The 19,762-nt window shown below is 42.8% G+C and overlaps 1 protein-coding gene across 2 annotated transcripts in view; it reads left to right on the forward strand.

The window, feature by feature from the left end:
• CNBD2 (cyclic nucleotide binding domain containing 2) overlaps positions 1-7,259 on the forward strand; it is a 60,012-nt gene extending 52,753 nt beyond the window's left edge. For both annotated transcript variants that reach the window (XM_043884393.1, XM_043884394.1), the window contains 2 exons: positions 552-715; positions 6,906-7,259. In XM_043884393.1, coding sequence (XP_043740328.1) covers positions 552-715; positions 6,906-7,227 — 486 coding nt within the window. In that variant the 3' untranslated portion in view covers positions 7,228-7,259. The remainder of the gene's footprint in view (positions 1-551; positions 716-6,905) is intronic.
• The last annotated feature ends 12,503 nt before the right edge of the window (positions 7,260-19,762 follow it).

Genomic DNA, 19,762 nt, shown 5'->3' on the forward strand with positions numbered 1-19,762 from the left:
TCTAGGAGGATGAGCTATTTGTCATCGTCCTAAGGAAGAGAAAATGGGCTGACCTGGCACAAAGAAGAGTTGAGATTGGACACCAGGGAAAGCTGGTAAAATGCTGTTACCTGGCAAGTGACTGTGTGGGTACAAATCCTTTTTTAAAAAATGTATTTAGTTGGCTCTGTCAGGTCGTAGTTGCAGCATTTCATTCCTTCACAAGGGATGTCCCTTGGCATGTGGGATCTTAGTTCCAAGACCAGGGATCGAACCCGCATCCCCCTCTTTGCAAGGCGGATTCTTCACCACTGGACACCAGGGAAGTCCCACAAGCATGATTCTTGCAGAGCCTGCTGCCTGGAGGTGGGACTATGGACAAAGTGCTCAGAGGGTTCTTTGAGGACTTTGATGTCATTGGCAAAGAGAGCCCTCGACTTCTCCCTATCACTTGCTGAATGACCCCAGATGGATTCAAGTCCTGTTTGGGGCCTTGCTTTTCCAATCCGGAAAATGTGCTTGTAGAATGGATGGTCTCTGAGGTTGAACTTTCTGGGGCTTCTTTTCTCTAGGGCCTTCACCAGATCCTCCTCCCGGAGAGCCAACATGACACGCGGCCCTTGATCCTTGTGAGCCTGGGAGCTGAGGTGATACGGGTCGGGAAAGAAAAATTTTGTGAACTGCTTGACAGTAATACAATAGAAAAATTGTCAAAGTTCAGTATCAAGTACCCCAGGTCAGTGCTGGAAAAGGGTGTGCATTCCACCAGATCAAATGAACAATTTTTTACCTCTTATTTTGGTAAAAGAAAAAAAGTGATAATATCTAGTTCTGACAAGGGTAGAATGAAACTGGTAATTGCTGATACCCTCTAAATTGACTCAATCCTTTTGATAATAATTTTAGATAATAATGTTTCAAGGGCCCAAAACTGTTTCTACCCTTTGAAGCAATGGTCTACCTGTGAATTTATCTCTATATAACTAAATTATAGGGAAAGATACTAAGATGTTTGTAGCCGCCATACTCATAATAGAAAAACAACCACCCCCATCCACACGTGTCATACCAAGGGGCCAGTTTAGAAAACAGTGGTACATTCCCTTAATAGTAACTTTTTTGAAGAAGCAAAAGTAAAATGAGTGATAAAATGCTACATGAAAAGGACAGGGTACAAAGTTGTATATATACTATGACTAGAGCCTTTGTAGAACACTAACATGAGAAAAATCTAGAAGGAAAATGAGCAAAAATGATAATTCTGCGGTATTGCCCAATTTGTAATGGTTATTCTTTCTGGAAGACAGGACTTAAAGGGACTTTCTCGTTATAGTTATATATTCCTCTGATGTTTGTTTTTGCAGTGAGAATATGTTTCTTTTTTTTACATTTCTTTTATAATAAGGGGAAAAATTATATACTTTTTAAAGTTCTTGTCAGGGTAGTAACATTCCAAGTGGGTTTTCCCCTTTATTCTCAATGTTTGGTAATGATAATATATATATTTTATAATTAAAAAATATTTATCTTAAAAGATTTAATAAAAAGATTTCTATTTATATTTCCCTAGTTTCCAAATTTTCCATAAAACTGAATAATTTTATAGTGTGAAAAAAACCCCACTATTTTTTACGTAAAAACTAATATATTGCCTGATCATTGGTCACAGAACTGTTTTGATCTTACACTGTTATTACTAAAGAGTGTTTGAGTGTATAGTCCCTAGAATACATATGTGATGTGAGTGACAATATTTATTTTTTATCTATTATATCTATATTATATCTGCTGTGTGTTGTATATCTCCTATACCTTATAAATATGCAAACATAGTTCTTTAAAAAGAATAAGACAGAGAGAATTCCCTGGTGCTCCAGTAGTTGGAACCTTGCGCTCTCACTGCTGAGGGCACAGGCTTGACCCCTGGTCAGGAAACCAAGATCCTGCAAGCTGCGTGATGTGGCTGAAAATTTAAATTAAAAAAAGAAAAAGCCAAAGATAAATATAGATGAAGTCCTACTGGTTTCTTCACACAGCCCAGTGGATCTCATTCACCTCCCCAGGTGACATCCCCAGCCCCTCCCAGAACCCCAGCCTAGACGCTTGCAGCCACCCTAGCCTTGGTCCCCCGCCTCCGTCTTCTCCGCACTGGACCACTTCTGCATCCTGTGCTTTCGTTCTGGGCCGTGCTTAGTCTCAGTCACGTCCGACTCTTTACGACCCCGTGAACTGTGGCCTTCCAGGCTCCTCTGGCCATGGGGATTCTCCGGGCAAGAATACTGGAGTGTGCTGGGATCTTCCCAACCCAGGGGTCGAACCCAGGTCTCACGCACTGCAGACATAGATTCTGTACCGTCTGAGCCCCCAGGGAAGCCCAGGAACACTGGTGTGAGTAGCCTGTCCCTTCTCCAGGGGATATTCCCGACCCAGGGGAATCAAACCGAGGTGTCCTGCATTACAGGCAGATTCTTTGCCGGCTGAGCTTACCAGGAAGCCTGCACTGTGCTTTCTTTAAATCTCAAATCTGGCCATGTTAAACTCCTGTGTAAAGCTTTCAGTCATACCTCACTGCCTATAGGGTACAGCGCAGATTCAGTGCCACGTAAGCAGCGCTTCATAGTCTGACCCTTCACCTCCCTGCAGCACTCCTGCCGTCTCTAACCCACTCTGGCAACCCAGGCAGATTGCCTCCTAGACCATTGCCTTTGCCAGTGTAGGCCCTTCTGCCTGCAACGCCATCCCTCAGTCCTGCCTCCGCTTCTCATTCTCTAAGACTCATCTCCTCCAGAAGGCTGGGCTAGGCACCCCTTTCTGTTCACCCATAGTCCTGCAGCTCTCACAGTGGCCACACCACGCTGTATTACAACTGTTTAGAGCTTTGTAGTTTGTTTATTTTTCTCTAATGTGGACCATTTTTAAACTCCTTATTGAATTTTTTTACAATGCGAGACATCTAGGCTCTTTCTCCCTGACCAAGGACCGAACCTGCACCCCCTGCATTGGAAGGTGAACTCTTAACCACTGGACTGCTAGGGAAGTCCTTAGAACTGTGTAGTTTTTGCACAGTTCTTTCCCCACCACTTGATTAATTTCCTCCTGAAGACAGGGTTTGGGCTTTATCCACCTCTCACCTCTAGCACCTCTACAGTACTTGGCACGAGATAGGTGCTTGATAAATGTTAGTGAATGAATGAGGCCCACTCACTGTGGAAAATGAAAAAGGCTGAACATTTAAGAAGGTGAAGACTGAAAGTGTTTGCATTACTCCAACAATCCCAATTAGCATTTTATGTATATCCTTTCAGTATTTTTTTTTTACTACATGGATATGTGCCAAATATGCATTTCTCATTCAGTCACACAAACTTTCATAAGAGAAACCATACAGATATAATTTTGCATCCTCCCCGCCTTTTTCTTTTCTTGTGGTGGTGATATGATCAGACATGGTTTTGTAAGCAGTTGTGGTGATTCCTGTGGTTGAGAAAGAGGTGACGGCAAGCAGATCTGTAGAGTTACTTCAACCGTATCTAATGAGCACAGGAAAGAATTTGACATGGGATCTGTATGACCTTGGACAAGTCACTTCCCCTCCTCTAGGCATCAGACTCCACTGCAAAATGAAACAATTAGAGTAGAACAGTTTTCCCAAATTATGGAACATCTTCTCAGAAGGCTTACAAGATGATTTTAGGTGGTACACAGATTATTAACAGCTACATATTTATTCGAATATGAGTTAGAAAAAACAGGACTAGTTCACTAAACCCTTGATTAGACAATCTTGTTGCTTTTGAACCAAGCCAAAGTAAATATTTAAGTAAAAGAAATTAAGTGGAATTAAGAAAAGCATTAATAAGAGAGCAGGTGATAACGTAGCTGTGGTCCAGATTGGGGGCAGTTTTTACGTGTGTGCGCATGGCTGAGTCCCTTTGCTGTTCACCTGAAACCACCACCACATGGCTAATCAGCTGTACCCCAACACAAAATAAAACGTTTTAAAAGAATAAGAAAAACGGGGGCAGTTTTGCGGGGGAAAAAAAAAAAGTTGGGAAGCACTGGTGGTTCCTTGCAGTTCAGTGATGCCCCAGTTCTCTGATTCCTGTGGCCTATCAATGTAGAAAATAGCTATTTAGAGCCACCTCCTCAGAAAAGGATTTAAGGGGGAAAGAAAGGATTTAAGGAGGAGAGGAAGGGTTTAAGGAGCCTTAGCTTCTCACAGAGCGTCTGGTACATGACGGGTGTCAGCCAACGTTGGCTGAATTGGAATTCAGAGGAGGTTTGCGTAGACTTGAGGATGGCAGATGCTGGGGCCCTCAGCGTCTGTGCTGCACGGTCAGCACTCTGCTGCAGTCGTCTGCAATGCTGACAGACAGAATTCTGGCTTACTCATTAATTGTCAAACTCATGGTTTTCTAGACTGCTAAAGCAGGCAGAAAATATATCCATTATCTAGCTCAAATCCCCCATGTTTTAATTGAGGACTGTGAGGCCCAGTAAAGGGGGACGTGACATGCTGAAGATTGCCCAGTCCGTGGGTGAGACACCTGTCCCGTGGATGCTATGGGCTAGATTATCTGAAGCCTGTCCCCCTACAGACACAAGGAGCACATGTAGAATATGAACAGCTGAGTTCGCAGGAAAAAAGGGAACCCTTCCAAGGGCCCAAGTGAAGAACAACCTAAAACCAAAGCACTGCGTGTGATCTAGTGCTGGGTGGCCAGGCGGATGTGGCGTGGGGGTAGTAACTGAGGGCGCCATGGGCTGAAGTGTGGCATCCTGCAAGGACAGGTGACAGTTGCAATTCCAGCGAGGCAGAAGGTGGAACTGGAACCCCTGCATGAAGTGGAGGGCTTTAGAAGAGCTGCCCCCTTTAGTGAAAGACTAGACTAGAATCAACGTGACCATCAGCATCAGGAGGTGACGTAGAATCTTAACTGTCAACTTTTACTCTGGAACAACAACATCAAAAAGATCTTCTAAGAATTTGTGATCACATGCTTGCCCTCTCTTAAGTTTTGGTGAGTTCCTTAACCTCATCGAGCCTTAGTTTCCACGTTTGTGAAATGAGGTGGTCATGAAGATCTGATGAGTTTCCACGTTTTGTGAAATGAGGTGGTCATGAGGATCTGATGAGTTAACAAGTATAAAGTGCCTGGTGCATGGTGAGTGCGAAGCAGGGTTAGATATTGTTATTTATTATGTAAGAAGTCAGGAGTTAATGGAGCTCTTTAGATAGAGACTCCCCAGTGGTGTGCTGGGGAACATTCAACAAGCAGCTCTTTGGGAGGTGGGAGGTCTCCTGACTGGAAGTGTTGGCCAGTTTCTATTACACATACTCCTCCCATGGCCAATTTTGAGCTACCAACCTGTTGTCACTCAGCATGGAGTTGCTCTCGTGAGCTGGTAGGAGCTGACGCTGGCACTGCTGAGACCTAAGGTCTCAGGACTAACTTGTAGCCCATGCTGACCTCTAGATTTTGTATTAAGTTGATCTCTGTGAATCAAAGTTGATTTTGTCCTCCTGGTCAACGCAGTTTTCTGAAAGAATGCTCTGATGTGTTAGTGATTTACCAAGCTTGCCTCCTTAGGTGAGAGTACAGCTGAGGCAGTGAAAGTCAAACGGGCCTTCCCTTGCTGTGGTCTCAGGAGGAAATAAGCCAGTGAGTCCTGAGGCCATCCACCATTGCCCACTTCTTTCCTTACCCTCATGTGCTATGAGGGAGGGGGGCAGAGTAGACGCAGGGCACCAAGACCAGCCAGGGCAGCTACAAGTTGACTTTCTATCTCTAAAGATTTGCCCGATCTGGACATTTCCCATAAATGAAACCATGTAGTAGTTTGGTAGGAAAACTCAAATGAACTTTTTGGCCAACCCAGCACATGTGACTGGCTTCTCAGCATAGTGTTTTCAAGGTTCATTAGTGTTGTAGCCAGTTTTGGTCTGGCCAGAAATTCATTCGGGAATTTTTGCATACAATGTTACAGAGAAACCCAGAATTTTGGCCAACCTAATATCAGTATATCATTCCTTTTTATTGTCAAATAATATTGTAGCACATGGACATATTATACTTTATTTCTCCATTCATCAATCGATGGACATTTGGGTTGTTTCTACTTTTTGGCTATTTTGAATAAGGCTGCTAGGAGCATTCTTGTGCAAGTTTTTATGTAGGCATATGTTTTCATTTCTCTTGGGTATATACCAAGGAGTGGAATTGCTGGGTTGTAAGTTAACTGTTTAACCTTTTGAAGAACTGCCAGGCTATATTTCCAAGTAGCTGCATCATTTTCTATTCCTGTCAGCAATGTATTTGAACCCTCATTGCAATATCTCCACTTCTCCATTGACACTAATAATTATTTGTCTCTTTAATTGTCATCATCCCAGTGGGCATAAATGGTATCTTGTATGGCATTGGCTTATATTTCCCTGATGGCTAATGATCACAGGTATAATTTAAAATGTTCAATAGCCACATTGTAAGAAATAAAAAGAGAGGGGTGAAATTAATTTTAATAATACATTTTATTGAATGTAGTATATCTAAAATATTACCATTTTAGCATGTAATCAACATAAAAATGACTGAGATACTCTGCATTCTTTTTTTGGTGTTAAGTCTTTGAAATCTGGTATGTATTTTACACTCAGAGCACATCTCTAGTTCAGATTAATCACACTTTTCAGGTACTCAGTGGCCATGTGTGGGTCATGGCCACCGCATGGAGTAGTGCGGGTCTAGGGAATGAAAGCGTGGAAAGGTAAAGAAGGCCGATAGAAGGGTCTGGGAAGGGGCGCAGAGGAGGAACAGGGCTCAGGGTGTTTAGGGCCTGAAGGAGTGGCAGGAGGCAGGACTGGAGGGGCAGGGGGACAGGGAGGCACTGGGGTGGGAGCCCCAACACCTGTTCCTTACCTTCAGCGATGAAGATCTGTGCCAGAAGTTCCTCAAGGAGAACAACTGGAATATCTTCCGGAAGGACCTGGTGCGGCTGCTGGTAGAGCCTCGCTGGTGTCCCCCATTCACTCCGATCCAGCCCAAGAAGAAAGGGACCTACAACCCCAGAATTGTGATGCTGGATCTGTATAGCTTAGACAAGAAGACGAAACGTCGTCGTCACCCCATCTTTATGGCACCCCAGAAATACCTGCCCCCATTGAGGATTGTCCAAGCCATTATAGCACCCCGGTACAAAATCCAGGAGCTCCTGCCTCAGTATAAGAATGCAGGGGTCCTCATGTAGAGTCAATAAAAGATGTTGGGTTGACCACCATGTTTCCTGAGTAACTACCATGGGAGTTGTGGGGCTTACATTGGGAGGCCCTGGGGGCGACCTATGGGTCTGGAGAGGTTTTAGGGGGCGCTTTCTCTCCTGACGCTTGTGGGGCTGAGTAGAGGATGGTCAGGAGGCTAGGTGTGCAGGGGTTAATCACTGGGGGTGGCCTCAGGGTGAGAGGGTCTTATGACATGGATGGGAGGCACAGAGGCAAGACAGGGTTGTGAACTCAAATGTCTTGCAAGGCCAGGCAGGTTGTCTGAAGGAGTGTAGGGGACTTCCCTGGTGGTGCTTCCACTGCAGGGGGCCTGGGTTTGATCCCAGGTCAGGGAACTAAGATCCATAGAGCATTCGTTCTATGGCAGCCATCTTGCTAAAGCATTTGACTGGAGTCTTGTGACTTGGGCCAAGATCCTTGGTCTGCTCCCTAATGGTGGTTGAGGATTAAAATAAGTGGTACAAGTGTGGCAGGGCAGAGGATTTTATTCACCAAGACCCCTGGAGCCAACAGGAAAGTCGAGATGGTAGGCTATGCAGTGCGGCTAAGATTAAAGAGATAGATACATAGCAGAAGGCCTGGGGAGGTCACGGGGAATGGTGGGGACTGGTGTGCGCATTCCCCATGCCGGTGGAGCAGCAGCTCAGTAGCTCTAATCAGTTGATGTCATACCAAGAAATAATGTGGATGCAATACGGCTAAGCTTTAGATTTTTTCCAGGAAAACCCAGAAACCCAGTGTTTTAGATGATTCCTGTTGTTGTTCAGTCGCTAAGTCGTGTTCCATAAGATGCCATGGACTGCAGCACGCCAGACTCCTCTGTCCTCCACTGTCTCCCGGAGTTTGCTCAAACTCATGTCCATTGAGTCGGTGATGCTATCTAACCATCTCATCCTCTGCCGCCCGCCCCCCACTTCTATTGGTTTTCAAATGTGAGCAGTGAATTCAAATTGTTCTTGAAATACTGTGTTAGGCAAACAAAACACACACGTAGGCTGTGTTGGGCCCACAGGCTGCCAGTCTGCCAATAGCTTGTCGAGCAGCTCTGTCTGACAGGGTGTTGCCGGAGCCTGGAGTGAGGCGTGACCGCGGGGGCAGATACGAGGAGCCCGAGACAGATGGGCAGCATGACAGGAGCTGGCATCCTGGGTGAAGGATGAGGAGTCAGCAGCCTGAGAGGGAGGGCGCAGACCAGAGATAAGGAGATGCTCGGTGGGACTTAAGGAGGGCTCCTTGGTCCCTCTGGCAGGGCCCAGAAGCTGCCAGTCACTGGTCTGGGCTGGCTTTCCTTGTTGGTAGTGCTGGGCCTAGAACTCAGGGTTCCTGTCTCCCTCCAGCCTTGGTACCACAGACCCAGGACCTAGTCATCTCTCTCCCTCAGGAAACCCCATGGTTTAGCTTTGAGAGCCCCGAGGGGCCTGGAAGAGGCCATGGCAGCACAAGAGCCCAGCCTGGGAGAAGGCAGAAGCCCTCCCCCACCCAGTACTCACCCACTCACCTACACCACCCCTGCAAGGAGCAGACTCTGAGGAACACCCAGACACTGAACTCTGGAGAGCCTGCTTCTGCTTGTCTCATGGGATCCCGGTAAGCGCCTTGAGTCCATCACCTGCAGCCTGGTTCCCCAGTGGCAAAATGAGCATGTTGGACAAGATGGATGGTTTTCACCAGTGAGCGAGAGGTGAGTGGAGTTTGACAAGCATACTCAATATTATAATTTTGTGTGTTGAATTTAAAAGAAAACTGTTTTCGGGTTACACAGCAAAGAAGGAGGAGTAGGTGGACTTCCCTGATGGTCCAGTGGCTAAGACTCCATGCTCCCAATGCAAGGGACCTGGGTTCCATCCCTGACCAGGGAACTAGATCCCACATGCCACAACTAACAGTTTGCGTGCCGCAACTAAAGATCCCACGTGCCACAACCAAGACCTGCCAGAGTGTTGCCCTAATGGTCTTGGATCGAGTGACGAGAATGAAGACAGAACACGAAATCTGGTGCAGTGAGTCAGGGGACCTGCAGCCTCTATTGGACTGAGGTTCAGAGTCCACTCTGAGTCCAGCTTTTATTCCTAATTGCAGACTACAAAACTTTCTTTGATCTATCTTTCCCAAGACACTACATTGACATAGTTCAGATCTCCTTGTTTTTATCCTAGGCTGTTCCCTTCTGGGATAGTCTCGGGAACAATCAGCAAGTTCATAGGCAGTGTTCATACCTAACGCCGACCCTGCGTTCCAGGGTCCATGCTTTCATGATCCCAGTCATACTTCCTTCTGGGTCTGGCCTTGGGGTTTGTAAAAGGCTATTATTCTAAGAAAAACATGAAAAATAATCACCAATGCAGTTTCTTAATATATGCTCTTTTTCTAAGTGTTATTCCTGTGAAATTTCTCAAGGCTGTGAAAGTACATTGTTGGGAATTCCCACTACATCCTCCCTTTCTCGTTTTTGGAGGAGTAGATACTCTGTCTGAGCAACATTTTTCTTCATCAGTTCTCAGATGGTTTCTCTCGTGCATCTGAGGACTACACACAAAACAGTTAAAAATATACATCCTGTTATTGTAGTACCAAGTAATACTCCTCCTAAAGTTTTAATTCACATCATGGGGTTAAGTTTATGTAAGCTTTCCTCGATTTCTTTAAATCAGTTTCTGGGAGTAATTGTAAGTGAACACTCTGCATATTAGAAATAGTAGCCTGTAATTGGGAAATATCTAAGGATAGATTATTACGAATGTGTCCTGTCAAATGTTTAGATAGTTGATCCCAAGTATATGCACTTTGATTATACCTGTGAGGTGTGACACAAAATGAAGAGATATTTCAATCACACTTAAGATGAATCTGTGATTTTAAATTTTGCACTTTGTCCCCTAGTAGGAGAACTGAATTTTCTAAGTCAGTCAATCGGTCACTATTTTCTTAGTCTCTGTGGGTTTGACCTCCCCAGGCAGAACCTGCATTTTGGTGTTACTACTTCGCAAAGCTAGTCGCTTGTGTAGTTTGATGCGGTGCCAACCTGGCTACTGCTGCGGCTGTGGCTATTAGCAATAACTCCCACAATAGCTATTATAAGGAGTCCAATAAACCTTTGGAACGTTGCAGTACTTTCTTTATAACCTTTAAAAGAGCATGTATTTCAGGGGAGCCTTCCCAAGGTCTGGTTTGATTTACTGGAAGCCATATTCGCAATCTCCTTTTTAATATAACAAATGAGTGATTAGAATTATAAAGTGAAGAATTTAAGCAAGTATGTAGTTTGCAATCCTGGCAAGAAAGTTTTTGTACACTTTCATTGGTAGAAATTGTTCCTTTCAAGAGCACATAAGGATCTCTCACACAGCCTGAATGTAAAATGTCCAGTTTGTACTGATATTAAATGTCAATGAATAATTAATTTTATCAGAATAATGTCCATCCCAAATTTGGAATTTTTTAAGACTTAGTCAATCTCCAAAGCTCTCTTTGCCCTCTTTCTTGATCCAGTTGTGGGAAGGGGGGTGACATGCCACTACCATGCCATATAATTGGATGATCTGAATGAGTGGTAATATTAGTATGTTCAAAGACTTTGTGCCCCTGCCAACGCAGCCCTTTGTGAGGATTGTAGGACTGATTTTGATGAGAGCAATAAGAGACTGCATACCCCTTAGAGGACCAGTCCCATACAATTCCATAGGAACCGTTAATCAAAAATTACTCTCTCAGTCCCGCAGCAGTTATCCCACTGAATACAATCTTGTTTTTCAGATCTTGAATACAATCTTGTTATTCAGAACAGCTTGCGATGTTCACATAAAGGTCTGTCTGATTTGGTGTCATTATTGGGTTCTGAGTAGTTATAAGCAAAACTCAGACCAGAGAGAAAATATAGTTGAACCTTAACACAGTTATGATTTAAAGAATTAGTGGACAGCCAGGCTTGCATAGATAATTTAAGACATCCTGTATCTGGTCCTACACAAATTGGCGAGGATTCATACCCATAAGTAACACTGAAGGGAGTCACTTTCTCTTTTTAAACAAGAGGAAGGCGTGTATCTTCAGGTCCTGGTATCCAGGAAGAATCATTAACATAAACGGGGATCATAGAATCCGCCCAGTCAATGGGTTTTAGTAATGAGGGGTTAGGTATATATGCCCAATAAGTATAATTCTTTGCTTCTGCCAAAGCCAGGGGTATACTCACTGCGATGGTTATCAGGGCAGACATAACCATGATGAGGTTGTCTGGAGTCGACTGGTTGTTTCTGCTCAGCTTTACTCTATGAGCTGGAATCCACACAGGTTCTAGACCTTCTCCTGGGGAGATACAAGCAAACCCCCTTTGCCATGTAATTAACTTTCCAGGTGACCAAGCATTTGTTAGCAGATCTTGCCACCAAATCACAGTCTTAGTTGTGTTTGTGGATGTAGCCTGAAAATGTCACTCAGCTATAGTTTGCATAGTTTGTGTCGAAATATTCAAAAATTGAGAGTAAATAAAGCTTTACTCTGTATTGTTTATTGTCCTATGGCATTCCCCCCTTTTTGTTTTTGGGTTATATGTTTAAGTGATTGATTAGCCCTCTCCATTATGGCCTCTTTATGGGTTATAGGGAATGTCAGTAGAATGTTTTATAGATCAAATTTTAAGAAATTGTTGGACTGTTCTACTGGTATAAGCAAGGCTGTTATCAGTTTTTATAGTTTTTGGTAGTTTTGTAACAGCAAAAGAAGCATATAAATGTCTTTGTATATGTTTTGTAGTCTCATTGTAGTCTCACTGGAGTGAGCAGTGGCCCATGTAAATTGAGAGAATGTATCAATAGTCATATGTACATAAGAGAGTTTACCGAAGGAAGATATATGAGTTACATCCATTATAACTGTGGATTTTATATGGAACTCTATACCATCATTATATCAGCAGATCAGTCACACATTTGATAATATAAGGGATAACATTTCTTGAAACAGGCAATATAGAAACAAATATAGTTAGCAGTAATAGTAAAATCATAAGTAAGAATTTAAGTCAAGAACTTTTAATAGGCTATACCTAATGGCATCTTTAAGTCATCTGACTTAGTTTGTTAAATGACTATAGCTTGTTGTTAATTTCCTGATTGTAGATCCTGGAGCATCTGATCTTTATTTAAAGACTGGTTACTGAGATAAGTTTTAGAAACAAACTTAAAGAGTGTCTTTTCAATGAAGGACCTTTTTAATTTAATTTAACGAAGCCTCTTAGCAATGTAACATAACCGTAAGGAATTATCTAAGAAGTGAGTCTTAGTAAATACAGATCTTAATGAACAAAACTAGAAATTAAGATTCAGTGAAACATTAGATGTCATAGGCCTGACATCAGTTGGGTGGATATTTCTTTTAGAGCTCCCCAGTATACTCTTGAGATTTCTGTATATGTCTGGAGACAGTTTTTTGTTTTTGTTTTACCTTGATGAGGCTGTTCAGAACCCAAATGTTTCTAATTTCTGGAGCAATGAAGCAGAGAAAAGAAAAATGTTTTAATTTTATCTACAGGTGTAAATCACTCAATTGTTTTAAACAATCAGTGACTTGAGGAGAAGAGCTTTTTTATATCTGAAAACAAAGATTAGAAGCCAGTAATATGTCAGAAAAAAAGTCATGAAAATTGTAGTCATACTTAGCAGTCTGTTCAATCACATGTAACCAGTCCCTTTGTTTTGTGGTCCTTGCCTGACGACCGAGGATGTCTGTAAAAACGATAGTCTCCAAGAAGTTTGTGAAGTTTTTTGTCAATGTCTCTACGACCTGTCCAGCAAAGTCGGTGTCCCAATTGCTGGAGATCGCATAAAATGTATTTTAACCAATTTTTTCATTGTGAGATATTAACCCTACAGCCAGGAAAGGCTTTATCGTATCAAATAAAAGTGAGGTTTGTCAGGGAGCCGGGAAAAGCCAAGCAGCTGTCTTGGACTTCCCATAGCCCCGACTCTTTGGTTTATAGCCATTATTGATCCATTTTAAATTTCCTGATGAGGAGTTAATTTTGTAGAAGCAGTAGGAGCTTTGTCTATGTGTGTCATAGTCTCCATATATCACTGTGAAATAACACTCATTCATTTTATCGAAGTAACAAGAGATTTTAAAAGCAAGTATGAATCACTTACAGACAAAGAAATTTATATGGTCTGTTATCAGAAGCCATATTCCAAGAAGACTTTTTTTTTTTTTTAAACAGGAAGAGAAAATCAAATTCCAAATTGGTAGCAGCTTATATTCACTGTGAAACAATAGTTATTCATTTAGTCAAAGTAACAGTAAAAGATTTCAAAGGCAGTTTAGTGTCTTAAGAAACTTGTATTATGCACAAAACTCTCTTCCACTTGCCACAACCCTTTTTTACATTTCTGTATTCATCACTCTGTTTGCCCATTCAGAGAACAGTCATTTGTAAGTTCAGATGTATTTCCTTTTTCCTTAATAGAATATAATTCCATTCCTTATACCTTTTTATTAAAAACATACATCTTACTTTTCTTTAGCAACCATGAACTCTTGTATATTAGCACTTTATAGATCGGTGAACATAAATACCAGTTTTAATTTTTAAAAACTATTTGCTTTTTTTTAAATAGAGAACATCTCAGGATGGCACCAAACATATTTATTAATAGTCCAAAATCTCTTTAGTTTTTCTGTAAGAGGAAGTTAGTGTTTAGTAACTAATGTTTTAAAATCTTTTTTTGTTTGGAAATGACCTAGCTATTTAATAAACTTTTATCATTTAGTTTAATACAACCCTAGAAATTTAATTTATCCCAATCCTCAGAGATTATTTTAGGTAGACATTTCTAAAATATAATTGTTTTTAATAGAGTTTATCTAAAAGTTTTCATCTCATTTATGTATATTTGTATATATAGTTAATTTTTTTGTTGACAAATTTAGTTTACCTTAAACCTAGGCACAGGAAAAGTATTACACAATGTTGATGACTTAAGACATGTCTTAATTAGATTAGCAAACAAACATTAATGTTAGATATTTAATATTGAATATTTTTCAGTTCATGTGAACCTGAATTTAAATAGAGCTCATTTATAAATTAACCTCATATTATCCAAAAACAAAGACACACACTGAGAGACAGATAAATTTAGATAGACAGACAGAGATCTCATAGCTTTCCACTTGAAATTTAAGATATCTTTTTGCCCCCCCCCCTTTTTTTTTCTTGGTTTGAGTTCTACCAATTTGTTTATGGCTGGAGTCCCAGATAGAATGGGCTGTGTATCCCAAGCACATGATAAGAGTTAACTTCAGGTTTTTTCCCAGGCTTGTTTTTGTTTCCCAGGCAGAATTGGAGCTCCAGAAAAGTATTGTAACAAGTCATCTGCTTCCTAATTGCATGTGCAAAAAGAACTGGTTTTGCAATTTCCAAAAAAATTTTATTTTAACCAGTTTTCTTTGGAGTCTAAAGAATATCATGGCCATTCAGTGTCAAAAATGCCATCTGTCTTTTTTGTAGTCATGTATATCATCCGTAAAATGAATGATATATGCATGAGGGAATTATTGTCACACTGGGTGTAAGGCCTTGGCTACAAAATTTTGACAAATAGTGGGACTGTTAGGCATACCTTGAGGTAATACAGTCTGTTGAAATCTTTTATGTGGCTCCTTTAAATTAATGGAAGGAACTGAAAAGGCAAATCTGGGTTGATCATCAGGGTGTAAAAGAATAGTAAAAAAGCAGTCTTTGAGATCAGTAACAAACAAATGCCAATTTCTTGGAACCACACCAGGATTAGGTAGACCAGGTTGTAAAGCACCCATTGGAACAATAACAGCATTAACAGCTCTCAAATCAGTAAGTATTTTCCATTTAACAGATTTCTTTTGTATAATGAACACTGGAGAATTCCAAGGGCTAAAGGACTCAATAATATGTCCCTTACTAAGTTGTTCGTTAATTAATTTAGTAAAGCCTCCAATTTTTGTTGTTTTAGAGGCCACTGCTCTATCCACACAGGTTGATCAGTTTTCCAGTTAAGAGGTATAGGTGTGGGTGGAGGAAGATTAATACAAGCAGTGGCTCCTAGTGAAAACAGGGGTGGGGGGGGGTTGAAATCTTGAGCAGTCAAAGGATAAATTCTTCCTTGTTGATTTTTGCCCAGGCCCAGTCTTCATATATAACATTGATTGAACATAATTTGACGACTGGCCTTTTTATGTTGATTTTGAGGTTTTTCAAAAGAGTCATCATCCCTTTCATCAAAAGAATCAGAAGTCTGCAAAGACTCCAGTACTGACTTAATTAATGCTCATGTACTCCAAATAGAAACAGGGAGCAGAGTTCCTTTTGTACGTTCTTTCTTTAACTCAGCTCCAACCTTTTCCCAAAGTTTTAAATCTAAGGTCCCTATTGATGGGAACCAGCAGCAATATTTATCTGCTGCTTGTAACAATTCTAATAATCACCCTTCACTAATAGAAGCTCCTCCCGCTTTCAAGAGCTGTCTTAATAAATCTATGGGTGATAGTGTTCTGTACTCTCAACATTTCCCATTTTAACCCTGATTAAATGCCTGAGGACTTGCTGGCGGGACTTTGCAGAGGGAGGCCTCTCAACCCTCCCAGGCTCTGCTGCGCTGTATTTTCACTTTTGCTCCTAGTGGTCTTTCGCTCCAGCCCCATGTCGGGCGCCCACTGTTGTCCTAATGGTCCAGGAGTGAGTGACGAGAATGAAGACAGAACAGGAAATGTAGTGCAATGGGTCAGGGGACCTGCCTCTACTGGACTGAGGTGCAGAGTCCACTCTGAGTCCAGCTTTTATTCCTAATTGCAGACTATAAAACTTCCTTTGATCTATCTTTCCCAAGACACTACACTGACTTAGTCCACATCTCCTTGTTTTTACCCCAGGCCATTCCCTTCTGGGATAGTCTCGGGAACAATCAGCAAGTGCATAAGCAGTATTCATACCTAACGCTGACCCTGTGTTCCAAAGTCCATGCTTTCATGATCCCAGTGATACTTCCTTCTGGGTCTGGCCTTGGGGTTTGTAACAAGTAGTCTAAGAAAAACATGAAAAATAATCATCAACATGGTTTCTTAATATATGCTGTTTTTCTAAGTGCTATTTCTATGAAACTTTTCAAGGCTGTGAAAGTACATTATTAGGAATTCCCATTACATCAAAGCCAAATAAATAAGTCATTATTTTTAAAAAATGAATTAAGGGAGTAGGGAGTTTATTTCTCAGAAGAGGGTGTGGATAAAAAAGAGAGAAGGAGCACGCTTCATATCTCAATTTCTCTGATGGTTCCAGGGGGTTGAGGGGTCTGGGACATCTTTGGCAGTGTGGAAGGGCTGCCTGTGACCTACAGGGGCAGAGTGGCATGGTTTGGGGACCAGGTAAGTTGGGGCTTCTGACTATATTTAGAGATCTCTTCATGTGTAGGGCTGTGGCTCCAAGATGAAGACATGGACATTTTGTTCATTCATTTGAAATATACTTATTAAGTACTTGCTCAGTAGCAGATCCAAAGGAGGATAAGAGGCAGTCTGTATTTTCTCTTATTCTGTAGGCCAGAGGTTGGCAAACTCTTTCTATAAAAGGACAAGTAATAAACATTTTAGGTTTTGCAGGCCTTACGGGCTTTGTTGTAACTACTCAACTCTGTATAGTGAAGGCAGCCTTTGTGTTCCAATAAAACTTTATTTACAAAAGCAGGTGGCAGGCTAGATTTGGCCTGTGTGCCATTGTTGGCTGACCCCTCTCTGAGCAACAGGGAGCCCTTGAATGGTTTTTTAAAAATATATTTATTTGGCTGAGCTTGGTCTTAGTTGCAGCATGCAGGATCTTCAGTCTTTGAGCAGCATGTAGGATCTTTAGTTGCAGCATGTGGGATCTAATTCCCTGGGGGATTGAACCCGGGCCCCCTGCATTGGGAGCTCAGAGTCTTAGCAATTGGACCACCAGGGAAGTCCCCCCCTTGAAGGTTCTTGAGCTGAACTGACATGACCAGAGAATAGGTGTGAGGCTTGTTACTGAGCATTTGTTTTATGACAGCTATCTTGCTAAGCATCTAATTACTTGGACTAAGATCCTAGGTCTGCCACTTAATGGCTGCTTAGGATTAAAGAGATGGCTCAGTGGTTAAAGAATCTGCCTGCAATGCAGGGGACACAGGAGATGTGGGTTTGATCCCTGGGTCGGGAAGTTCCCCTGGAGAAGGAAATGGCAACCCACTCCAGTATTCCAGCCTGAAAAATCCCATGAACGGAGGAGCCTGGCAGCTATAGTCCAGGGGGTCACAAAGAGTCAGACACGACTGAGCGACTGAGCAGAGACACGTGCATCAAGGTGGAGGATTTTATTCACCAAGACCCCTGCGTCCAGCTTCCTGGGATGTGAGAGGAAAAATTTCCAGAGTAGGGGCAGAGTATGTCTTCTAGGGGAGCGGTGGGTGAGAAATTAGACTAGAAGAGCAACCTGGAAGCCAGAGTGCCCTGTGTGTGGGGGAGAGTCTGTGAGGGCTGGGCTTTGGGAAATCATGAGGGGAGCAGAGAAAACCAGTACATAACAGATAGAAGAACTTGAGAATGAGAAATCCCAGAGAGGTCTTCAAAGAGCTTTTCCATGCTCTGAGAATATGCTTCTCCTTCAGCGTGTTCTTGAGAAACCAAGCCAACATTTGAATAGCTCTTACGATTTTATGCAGTACTGCTGTTTCTTTCACTTCAGTAACCAAGCAGAGAGTGGGCTACAGTTCATGGGGTCACAAAGAGTCAGACATGACCACAAGCATTCCCACCCTGTTCCACCCATTCATAACTAGGACATATGAATGTGTCCTAGTTACGTTCGGTTACACATGTGAAGTCCCTGATACATAGTATGTGCTCGATGCATGTTACATGGTGGTGGTGGTTCAGTCGCTAAGTCATGTCCGATTCTTGTAACCTCATGGACTATAGCCTGCCAGGCTCCTCTGTAGTGCCGTTTTGATCAACATCAATTTGGCCATCCAGAGACTCTCTTCCTCCTTCAATGAAATGGGAAACTGAAGCTTTGGAAGGCTAAGCCTTATAATCAATGATAAAGACCATCTCCAAGAGATTTGGGATAGGAGGGTCCTGGCAGTCATCTTGCCCAAGCCCCACACTTCACTCACTTAAAAGGTTAATGTCAATATTAAGGGGCAGCCTTGGGAGCGAGCAGAGGCAGGTCAGCAAAACGTTAACCAGCACTAAGTGTGGAAGTGAAGGTGAAAGTCACTGAGTTGTGTCCGACTCTTTGCGACCCCATGGACTGTACAGTCCACGGAATTCTCCAGGCCAGAATACTGGAGTGGGTAGCCTTTCCCTTCTCCAGGGGATCTTCCTAACCCAGGGATCAAACCCAGGTCTCCCACATTGTGGGTGGATTCTTTACCAGCTAAGCCACCAGGGAAACCCAAGAACACAGGAGTGGGTAGCCTATGCCTTCTCCAGTGGATCTTCCCAGCCCAGGAATCGAACAGGGTCTCCTGCATTGCAGGCTGATTCTTTACCAACTGAGCTATAAGGGAAGCCTGCACTATGGGTGAGGGTGCTGTTTGAAGGAAGAATGGGTGGAACCAGGTGGGCGGGCTTGTGATCGTGGGTATGTAGGAGCCTTAGAGCCTGTGGGCTGTGGCTTTAGAATCCTCCCCTCCCCCGCACACACCAGGAATCAGAATCAGGCTGGGAGGACACATTAGGATTTGTGTGGCAGAAAAGCTCATTTAGAAGGAACCAGAATGACACCCTTGGCACAAGCATTAGCAACCAGTATACATTTTCAGTGCTACAGAGGTTCTCCTCGGCCACGTGGCACAGATCCAAGGGCCAGCAAGCCCACACTGACCCATCACAAGGGAGAAGGGCCCAGGCTAGGTACCGAGTGCCCCCGACCCCATGTGCCTGCATTGTGGGAGGCACTCTACACAGGCTGTCACTTATCCTGAAAATACTTTCTGGCAACTAACCAGGTGGCACCAGGGTTAAGGTTAAGGCATTTGACAGATGAAGAGCCTGAGGCCCAGAGAAGCAAAGACCTGGCCTAAGCTCACTCAGCGACCAGGTGGTGGTTCCAGGAAATCCGAGTGCTTTCCCTGTTCCCTGGGGCCCTTCCAGGCAGGCAGCATTGGGTGTGTACTGTGAAACCACCCTTACTCATCTATCCCAAATGAGCCACCTGTTTTCAAACAAATTCTGTACACACAACCCTGGAACTGTGCTGGAGAGAATCCATCCACCCTCTGGGGTGGTTTCCCATATGTAAGCAAGCCTAGTCATACTTGGAGAGGCACACCCAGGCCACTCAAGCCAGAAATATAGCCCCCAGCACTGATAGCTTCCACTGTTTGGGGAAAAAGAAAAAAACCGATTTGAGAAACACAGGAGATATTGCCAACATTTGTTTACAGAAAGTGTTTAAGATCCCTTCTCAGGGTTGGAAGCAAAAAGCATTCTTTAAGTTCTCTATTCCTTTTATACAACTCA

This window comes from Cervus elaphus, chromosome 23, assembly GCF_910594005.1.
Source record: "Cervus elaphus chromosome 23, mCerEla1.1, whole genome shotgun sequence".
Taxonomy (NCBI): Eukaryota; Metazoa; Chordata; class Mammalia; order Artiodactyla; family Cervidae; genus Cervus; species Cervus elaphus.